Source organism: Monopterus albus, unplaced genomic scaffold (genome assembly GCF_001952655.1).
Source record: "Monopterus albus unplaced genomic scaffold, M_albus_1.0 scaffold93.1, whole genome shotgun sequence".
Taxonomy (NCBI): Eukaryota; Metazoa; Chordata; class Actinopteri; order Synbranchiformes; family Synbranchidae; genus Monopterus; species Monopterus albus.
The window spans coordinates 1,045,246-1,055,449 of NW_018127973.1; the positions used below are offsets into that span (position 1 = coordinate 1,045,246).

Genomic DNA, 10,204 nt, shown 5'->3' on the forward strand with positions numbered 1-10,204 from the left:
TTTTGACAAAGGGCGGGGGAAGACTCAAAACAGGCAACCTGAGGGACATTCAGAACTGAGTCAATAACTTTAAACAACACATGAGGCTTATGACAGTTTGACTGAATGATATTAGAGAAATAATTTCTCTTAAGATTTTTCACAGTTTTTTGATAATCATGCCAAGAGTCTTTAAGTATCTGAAGTGACACTTGTAGTTTGGGCTATGGGGGTGTTTTTCAGCTGCAGGGACAGGACGACTGGTTGCAATCGAGGGAAGGGTGAATGGGGCCAGGTACAGGGATATCCTGGACGAAAACCTTCTCCAGAGTGCTCAGGACCTCAGACTGGGCCGAAGGTTCACCTTCCAACAAGACATTGACCCTAAGCACACAGCTAAAATAACGAAGGAGTGGCTTCACAACAACTCCGTGACTGTTCTTGAATGGCCCAGCCAGAGCCCTGACTTAAACCCCATTGAGCATCTCTGGAGAGACCTGAAAATTGCTGTCCACCAACGTTTACCATCCAACCTTACAGAACTGGAGAGGATCTGCAAGGAGGAATGGCAGAGGATCCCCAAATGCAGGTGTGAAAAACTTGTTGCATCATTCCCAAAAAGACTCATGGCTGTATTAGCTCAAAAGGGTGCTTCTACTAAATACTGAGCAAAGGGTCTGAATACTTATGACCATGTGATATTTCAGTTTTTCTTTTTTAATAAATCTGCAAAAATGTCAAACATTCTGTGTTTTTCTGTCAATATGGGGTGCTGTGTGTACATTAATGAGGAAAAAAAAAAGAACTTAAATGATTTTAGCATATGGCTGCAATATAACAAAGAGTGAAACATTTAAGGGGGTCTGAATACTTTCTGTACCCACTGTATGTTTTCCCTCTGTCTAACCCGGAAACTGTACTCGGGTTGTTGCCCCGCCTTCCTATCAATGTTACTTAGCAACCACTCTTCCTCTTCTCAATTACCATTATTAATACATTCCTCCTTTTTTTCTCATAATTTTACGTTTTGTTTCCCCTATTTTAGACTACTATTACATTGTCCCAAGTCCAACTTTACACTGACCTGCAGGTATAGAGGGTGCTTTCCCCCCTCTCTCTCGCTCTACAGTATTTCTTCAGGCTGACATCTGTCTTTGTCTCTCCCCATCTGTCTCAGTCAGTCCTACTAAAGAGATAAAGGTGACGGTCGGAGTTCGTCGCAGCAGCATGAGCAGCAGCTGTGGCAGCAGCGGTTATTACAGCACCAGTCCAACGCTCAGCAGCAGTCCACCTGTCCTCTGCAACCCCAAATCCGGTACGACGGCGTAGATACCCGCACACATAGAATCTAGTCTGTAAAGGGCATCGCAGTGCAGCTTGTAACAAGAAGTGATAGAGCTCTAAGTAGTGAATTCATTTGTTTCCAGGTGATTTGATCAATTTGTGGTTTTGAATGAGTTCATTTTAGTTTACAATGTAGAAAAATAAACAGTAGACGATGGCAACTTGTCCATGTTAAGCCATCTGCTCTGAATATGAAGAAGTAGAGGGGAACTAACGGCTGTTTTCTGTACATATTGACAGATTAATGCCTTGTGATGTTAATGCATTGATTATACCTTAAATGTTTTGATTAGGACACAAATGTCTGATTTGACTTTATATTATGTTTCATATGTTACAAGTATATAACATTACAGCCAACAGTTACACCAGATTTCATTCCTGTCATTTGGACATGGGCTGATTTAACTTATGAATGAAGATCTGACTGAAAAGGGGACATGGTTGATCTGTGTGTGTGTGTGTTATCTGCTCTGTGTCTTTCCCACTGTGAGTCCTTGAGTTTCTTTGTACCTGCAGAGCCTCCTCAACATAAGCACTCACAAACACCCTTCACGAGGAACAGGAAACAGAAGGCACACACAAGGGCACAGTTGGGGTACTTTCCCTCTGCGTAGTAATTATGTGCATGCCAGGAAGATACAGTAAGGAGTCCAGGAATATAAAACATTCCCATTTGACAATGCGTTTCCCAGTGAATGGGGAGCTTTGTATTTGCTCTGCTGTTATAAAACCTGACAGATATTTAAAAAAACAAGATGCTGACTTCTAATAACATGGCATTCCCCTGCAGATCTGATCCGATCAGGTTTGACTGAGATATTATGAACATGTCCAGTTCAAGAGGGTACAAGGTTTTCTCATATCACTTCTTCTTTCTTATCAGATTAACATGAACAAATGCACAGAAGTAAATATGCATACCCATTTTTATTGTAGATTTAAAGAGTGCATACACTTGGTTCTGGTTTGTTCATCTCTGTCATTGCTCAATCGTTGTGAAACTGAAACTATAACAAGTTCAGTTTTGCCTAATATTTGTGGTGAAATCACTGCACACAACGCTTACATTGTTCCTGTGTTTCATAGCACCTTCAATATGATTCAATAATTTACCACACATGAACTTGGGAACTACTGTATAAGCAACAGTGCTATCTCACTCATCAAACCTCAGAAAGGTAATTAGTAATGATTTAGTTGACAGTGTCTAACTGTAATGGGTTAATAATGAACACAATGTAAATAGAGAGATTCATAGCTTTTGTCTCCTTTGCTCCCTCATCCAGCATATTGAATTACCAGGTAACAATGGAGGAATAAAATAATTTAAAACAAAAACAGACGGAATGCCAAGATTAAAATATGTTTGCTGTTATGTTTGTAAATGGAGTCTTTTAAATGTTGCAGCTTGGAGACAGGAAGATACAATAAAGGTGGATAACAACCTAAAAAATTAAAATATCTGAGATTCCTTCTCTTACCTAACTTTTCTTTGCCATTTCATATGATGCGACTCCCTGAAAACCACATAACCTTGATCTGAAGTATACAGCATGTAATGGGGCTAGGTGCATTTGTCATACAGCTGTCATGTAGTGTTAGTAATAGTTAAGGGAAAGGGAGTTCTGTTTCAGGCCTCAAAGTTTTTATACAATAATCAGTTTTATGTATGTTACATACAAGGAATTTGTTTCCAGTACCATCAACCATTCCACTACAGGCAACCATCTGCAGCACCATCATCGGGGGGCAACTTGGGGGTTCAGCATCATGCCCAAGGACACTTTGACTGCAGGCACCAAGATTTGAACCTCTACCAACTGAACCACAGTCGCCCCATAAAGTAGTTCCCATACCGGGAGTCGAACCCAGGCCGCCTGGGTGAAAGCCAGGAATCCTAACCACTAGACCATATGGGATTGATGTTAGCAGTTTCACATACACATACTGAATATACATACTGTACATAAGCAACTATATTATGTCTTTGGCCTTTGTGTTTCAGCGTGTGTGCAGACATGTCTGTGCTGTAACTGTGTGTCGTGCACATGTGTGATTATCATGGCAAGTAAGATTTTGCTTTGCGTGTTTTGCTCAACAGTTCTGAAGAGACAAGTGAATCCAGAGGAGCTGCAGACACCAGGAGCACCGTTTATAAAGAAGACATTCACTGTAAGACATGGAGACACCCACACCCACACACTGAGCTTTAACAAAGGCTACTTTAGCACCGGTACTCGTAGTCACACACTCCTTCTTGCAAACACACACACTTGTAAATACATGATCCAGGGCACTCGAGCCATGTGCATATGTAAGCGGATAATGTATGCGTGTGAACACACCAATTTCACTTTTCACTTTGTCTCAGATTAGTGTTATAGCCTCAGGGTGTCAAACATCTAACACACTTGGCAAAATTTTAAGATACTAGAGAAACAAATGTTGCGTAAACAGTCAGTTGTAGACATGGTAGCACTACATGGAGGCTCCTTGATTTTGGGAACTCTGTGGTGAATAGAATCAAGGTAAAACAAAAAAAGTACACTTGCTATCTACAACTGCAAATCTGTCACAGATGCTAATGTTTGGCTCAAATTAAATACTCAGCATGGGCATTAGAAACAGTTCGATGTCACTTTGTATCAACATATCATGAGTTCCTGTTTGTCCTCAGATTGTAGGCGACGCTGTGGGCTGGGGCTTTGTGGTGCGAGGCAGCAAACCTTGTCACATCCAGGCTGTGGACCCCGGAGGACCCGCAGCTGCTGCTGGCATGAAGGTAAGGTGGGGAAATATGTTGGGACCTGAACACCCTGTGAACCTGTGGGCTTTCTCCATGGGGTAAAGGGATGAACAAAAGAAAAGGGGACTCTGTCTAGCATACATGGACTGATATAGCTTAGAGGTTAGATGGAGGGAGGGAGGGACTTAGAACAGAGGTGCATTATGTAAGATACAGGTGCAATTTACATTGACCTGGGCATAATTAGAGAGGTACAGTATAATGAAGGAGAGATTGTTCTCTTTGGTTGAAGGTGTGGATGAAGAAGACAACAGAGGACACGGAAGCAAAATGCTGACTGAGATGTATGCATAAATATAGTTAATGGAAAAGAAATCTAGGCAAATTAACAAAGCAGAGAGGCAGAGTTTCACAATCTAATCATGAACCATTTAAAAGGTGTACTATTTAATTTAATTATATATATTTGGTTTTATAAATGTGTTGTTTTGGACTTGTCATACACGTGTGATCTTTCAATATTCTGTAGCTTCTAGTTACCTCCTCTTCATAAACACATCCATATGTTACCAACCAACCCGTAATGAAAGTCTACACAACAAAATGACAGGAGGTATTTCAATGTGTGTTCAGTGTGCAGGGTTACTCTATATATAACATGTAATTTGTTGGGGCTGCAAAGCCATTGGAGAAACGTATACTGTGATTTTGTTTCTGCCTTCAGGACTGTCGACTGAAAGGGGAGCCCTTGTTGATTCATTCTGAGATTGAAATGAAAACAGTGTTTGATGCTTCAGGTGGCCTGCTCTGTGCTCAGTTGTTATTTGAACTGTGTTTTAGTATTTTGACTGCTTGTTTTCCTTTTAAATATGTACTGCAAGAGAATTGGTAGATAAGAATGAAAGAGGAATCTGTAGGGAGCAGAGAACAGACTGTAATGATGTTTTCTGTAGCTCCAGCCTGCATGAGGACGACGGTCGGGACAGGAGCAGAGGGAAGCTGTAAAAGCAAAAAAAAAAGTGTTGTGGGAAGGGAAAAGTCGGGACGGAGGTAAACAGGGTAATGGTAGCTTTGCAGCCACAGCCGGCATAAAGGTATGTAAGCAGAGAGGCAGCAAGGAATTCTGGGAATGCTACGCATAGTGAGTTTAACCACAATGTGGAGAGGAAGGAGTGAGACTGAATGAAAGAAGCAACAAGAGCCAGAGAGAGGAGCAGAGGAACGTGAGTTGGAGAAGAACGTTTGGAAGGGAGAACAGGAAGTAAGAACATAATAAACTATAGGTTGACATGAAGAGTGAAGAGTGTGGATGGTGAAGAAGGGGGCAGACTAAGAGGAGCTTAAGTACTGGCACCGAAAGAGGAAACAGTCAGTAAAAATAAAATCACATCTGCTTTGGTTACTGTTAGCAGTCATATTTTATTACCATGAAAACACACATCATGTTTCACAGTCATAAAGGTGTCCCCGCTCATAAAGCGTGTGTGTGTTTACATCTTTGCATCTGCTTGTCATTTTATCAGTGTGTTATTTTTAATGATTAAGAGCTAACTTTTTATGTGCTACAGTCAGTAAAGTTTATAATCATGAGGCAAAGCTGGATTGTTATGTTAAGATGTGTCAAGTCTCCACACAGTTTCATCATTGTAGGTTAAATTCTTAGGCCTCGCCAGTTTATTTGTAAAGAGTTCATTGCACTCCCTGCAAGACTCCAGCTCACCTTAGTTGTTTTATTGTTGTGTAATAAAACAGTAACACAATCTATGCCGTGCTATAAGGTGTTGGCACTGCAGTCCAGGCAAAAGGTTAAAGGAGAAATATACACCCACTGAGCTCAGAGGGGCGGCAGGAGAAAGCATCACCAGGCTCATTTCGGTCCTCATCAAGCACATATGCTCTCCAGCACTGTACTTATTTCCTACCACACACAGACACACATCAGCATCGTCCTGACCATAATGGATCTGAGTACTTGCGTAGCTGTCGAACACACCACTCATAGAGCCACTTCTAATACAGCAGCAGCTGGAGCCCCACTTTGTCCATTTGTGCATCCTGTACCCTGCTGCATGTTCGCACACCATTATGTGTCTACTGAACATTATGTTCTGTTTCATTATTTGTACCACATGGGAAGAAACATCTCTTAATGTAATTTAAAAGCTTTTGAGCTTTAATAATAAATAAACATTCTGTTTAGATCAATCTGGAGCTGCAGCATGATGTAATCTCCAAAGTATTGCAGATACATAGGATATTGTGCTGAAAAAGTGCACGTGACCAGCTGACACATGCAGCTGTGGCCAACATGAGGGGTCAGTTGTGGCTCAGGAGGTAGAGAAGTTGGTGGTTCGATTCCCATTCTCCCTGGTCCACATGCCGAAGTGTCCTTGGGCAAGACGCTGAACCCCAAGTTGCTCACAGTGGCCAGAGCAGCACCTGGCAGGGACAGCACTGCCATCGGTGTGAGTTGGTGCCACACATGGCTGCCTTGGTTCTGTACCAGAGACAAATTGCTTACTTGGCCAATAAAAGTGACTATCATTATCAAAAAAGCTCCAGTCATATGACTCCATATTAAAAAAAAATACTTTGACATTTTCAAAAATGCTCACTCTCTGTGTGTGGCACGTAACTCTTCATAAAATCACAACTTGTATTTTTTACGCTGAGCTATAAACCAGGTTGACATTCTGCAGATTAACCCCCAGTTAATTTTAGAACTGGGTCAAATTTCTGCCAGATTTCCACTCATGTGATATTTAGTTTGAGGGGAACATCATGTCTGATTTATTGCCCAGATGATCATCACTGTTTGTTTCTGCATGATTGATGTCAATACGTCAGTTATAACCCATAGTGAGCTTGTGTTAATATTTTACATTGTGTGGCTACTCTAGTCTTGCTGACGTGGAGCTTGTGCGGTTTGTTGGTGCAGAAAGGCTGCATAAATATGTGTAGTGTTAGTTAACACAGCATTCGAGGTTAAAAGAAACCTATAGTGTCTGCCCAACTGAATGATGCAGGCATTTTATTTTTGTCTTTGGAGAGAGCCATTCTAGCTGTTTCCCTCCTTATGCTAAGCTAGGATAACAGTCTCCTGGCTTTAGCTTCATACAGAGCATGTAGACATGAGAGCACTATTGATCCTATCTCATTGTGAGTGAGTGTTTCTCTGCCTCTATCACCTGACCTGTAAAGAGCAAAAATGGTCTAGATAGTGTCAGCTGGTGTTACTGCAAGCAAGTGGAATATGTGTCACTTATTGTCTCCACATCTTATGACAGTTTCTGTCTCTCTCCTTTCTTTGTGTGAGAGTGGCTTTAACCCTGCTTGGAGCCATTCAGTTCAGCTGGACCACAGCCAAGACCAACAACCCCACAGCCTGTAAGGAGAGAGGAATCAGTGGGAGAGAGAGGGAGGGGGCAGGTGCTGGGACAGAGTTAGAGGCCGGAATAGAGAGAGAAACAAGCAGACGTACTCTGACTTATGCAGAATAGTGTGATATAGTGTAGGCTGCCCAGGTTTAGATGTGATTACAGTGAGAAGCTGAAATTCCTCTACAGCACAGGATTAATGGGGGGTTGGGTTCTCCTTCCCTCTGTCACTCTTAATCTCTTGTTCCACCTAATCCCCCTGCCTGTTATGATCTCCTGAAACATTTAGACTCCTTGGGGGAAAAATTGTGTATTAGCAAAATAGACCAATTAGAAAATAACCAAAAACTGGTAACTTCTGTCTGCATGTACTGTATTAACTGTTCTGTTACATATGTAACAGGAGTTTATGTAAGGAACAGGCAGGGTTTAAATAGCTGCCCCCTGTATGTTTACGGAGTAAACTCACTCACTAGCTCACTAGCTACAACAGCCCACTTTATATTGTATCAGAGTAATTACTTGTGTCTGGTCTTTCTGACATGCATTACACTTTATATTTTAACTCTTGCAGATCTTCTGGGAGCCAGTGGATTGGAAGTGTGCTTGCGTGTATGAGTGCGTGCCTGTAATAGCTTATTGAAAAACCCAACAAACCACACCAAGCGGTGCCTGCATCATGTTGCTAGAGCAAGAGCTGGAAGGCAGCTCTAACAAAATTGTCTCATTTTTATCAGAGTTGGCAGGTTGGAGCAGTGGTTAAATACTGATAGGGGAGGTGGGGTGCAGGCGGGACAGGAGAGTGACTGCGGGTAGATGTCGTGTTTACCCTGGTACAGTTTAGACACAGATACCACTTTGTGTCAGACAGGGCTCTGTTTACTGTTGGAGCTATGACTGCGTTGTAATTTTTTTGTTTTGTGGCTCACTGACACCTCCTCTGTCGGTTATATAATCAAGTGCAGCCATTTAAAAAAGTGACTCAATGATGTATTTTTATATGAAAACTCCACTAAATATTTATTGTCTGAGAATGAAAAGCTAACATCCTGTTGGGAGGGTGAAGGACAGTTAGTCAGCTTGGACTGACAACAGTTACAGTGGATTCTGATGATGCCCCAGAGCCACAGTTTAAAACTGCATCCCCATGCAGCACTGATGTCACGTTCATTACATTCCCCTGACGAATACATTACTTCTTTGTCACGCTGTTGCCTTATCATAACTCAGAAACAAGGCATCACTTGACTTTTAAGAGCCACCTAAAAGGCAGATTCTCTTCTTCTCATGTCTCTCTCTACTCTTTCAATCACCTCCACCACCACCTCTGTTTGACTTCATTTTGACTATGAGCAAATCACCAGGTGTCTCTCCTCTCTCTCTGTCTTTCTCCAGGTGTGTCAGTTTGTAGTGTCTGTGAACGGGCTGAACGTCCTTTCTCACGACTACCGGACCGTCAGCAACCTGATCCTAACTGGACCCAGGACAATCGTCATGGAAGTGATGGAAGAGGTATAACTACGTGAAGAGCTACAAGAGACCTTATTTCATTAGTGCTGTAATTACTTTAGGACTACAAGGTTAACCTCAAAACCACAGCGACAAAGAAACGTGCACAACTTGAAATGCAACTCACACTTCCTACATTGTTTGGATAAGGTGGGTGACTTAGAAACACTTTGTGTGTTTAAGAATGTGGACGCTCGAGTCAGCTAAATGATTCGAATGTTACACAAAACATGCAGGTTGTTCTGCATTTTTCTTTGAATTTAGAAGTGCACTTGTATAAGAGGGAATGTGCAGCCACCACACTTACAGATGGTGATTCAGCTGCTTCTTTGTGCCCATAAAGACTCATCAGTCTTACTGAACATGCCGCTGGCCTTGTGTGAAGTATTAAATTCCCTGCCTTTGTTTGTGTTTTGAGCCCAAACTGTGCCATGAATCCGTTGCTGAACATAGGTGTTTTAAGGTTTTCAAGTTAAAGCTTGAAGTGTAACAGTAAAGAAGAATATTTCATGCAGGCACCTTCAGTGACCTCTGCTCCAGTTGGTTTCCAACCCTGGGCTGGAGCTCGACACTGCCCTCTGCTGGGAAGGACAGGAAGACACAGACCGGGAACATTTTGACTGTAATTGCATTCAAGGTGTTGGATTTTTACGAACTACAGTGTTAAATAGAAACCACTGTGGTATGAAATCCACTGGCCAACTACACTGATGCCCCAGTGTGTGCTAGGATTGTGTTGATGTACATAATAAAAGTGCAGTGCTAAACTGCATGTGACATTAACAAAGTTACAAAAGACTTCATGACCAAACAAACTGAAGAGTTTTTTTAATGTGCAAATTGATCTCGATCAGCATCCTTTAGTTTTTTAAGATGGTGTCTGATAAGCAGACAGAACGTCTACAGTAACTCTAGATGTCATTATTTGTAAGTGTTTAAGAAAAGTGTTGAGATTTCTCAGCTCTGTAAAATTTTTAAAACGAAAGGCTGCATTTATTGCCTAAAAAACAACAACAATGCTATGTGTTAATTACTACTGGCAATACCAAATTTAGTCATAATAGAGATGTTTTAATATAGCTATTGTAACTATATGTTCTTTGATATTAAAGGGTAGAATTCGTGTGTGATCAGTTAAATGTGAATCCCAGGGGAATTAAATTGTTTCAGAGGACTGAGTTTGTATCTGGTTAGGTTTTTTTTTACTGCACATTTTCAAACAATAAATAATTTAATATCAAAGTGT

The 10,204-nt window shown here is 41.4% G+C and overlaps 1 protein-coding gene and 1 non-coding gene across 4 annotated transcripts in view; one reads left to right on the top strand and one right to left on the bottom strand.

Moving 5' to 3' along the window:
* The window catches only part of deptor (DEP domain containing MTOR-interacting protein), a 41,469-nt gene extending 31,378 nt beyond the window's left edge, over positions 1-10,091 (top strand). For 2 of the 3 annotated variants that reach the window (XM_020608467.1, XM_020608466.1), the window contains exons 7-11: positions 1,157-1,294; positions 3,428-3,498; positions 4,004-4,108; positions 8,845-8,961; positions 9,474-10,091. In XM_020608467.1, coding sequence (XP_020464123.1) covers positions 1,157-1,294; positions 3,428-3,498; positions 4,004-4,108; positions 8,845-8,961; positions 9,474-9,578 — 536 coding nt within the window. In that variant the 3' untranslated portion in view covers positions 9,579-10,091. Of the gene's footprint in view, positions 1-1,156; positions 1,295-3,427; positions 3,499-4,003; positions 4,109-8,844 lie in introns of all 3 variants that reach the window. The other variant, XM_020608468.1, reaches the window with a different exon arrangement.
* Positions 3,174-3,245, bottom strand: trnae-uuc (transfer RNA glutamic acid (anticodon UUC)). Its single transcript has one exon. It is a non-coding gene; the product is annotated as a tRNA-Glu (tRNA).
* Positions 10,092-10,204: the final 113 nt, after the last annotated feature.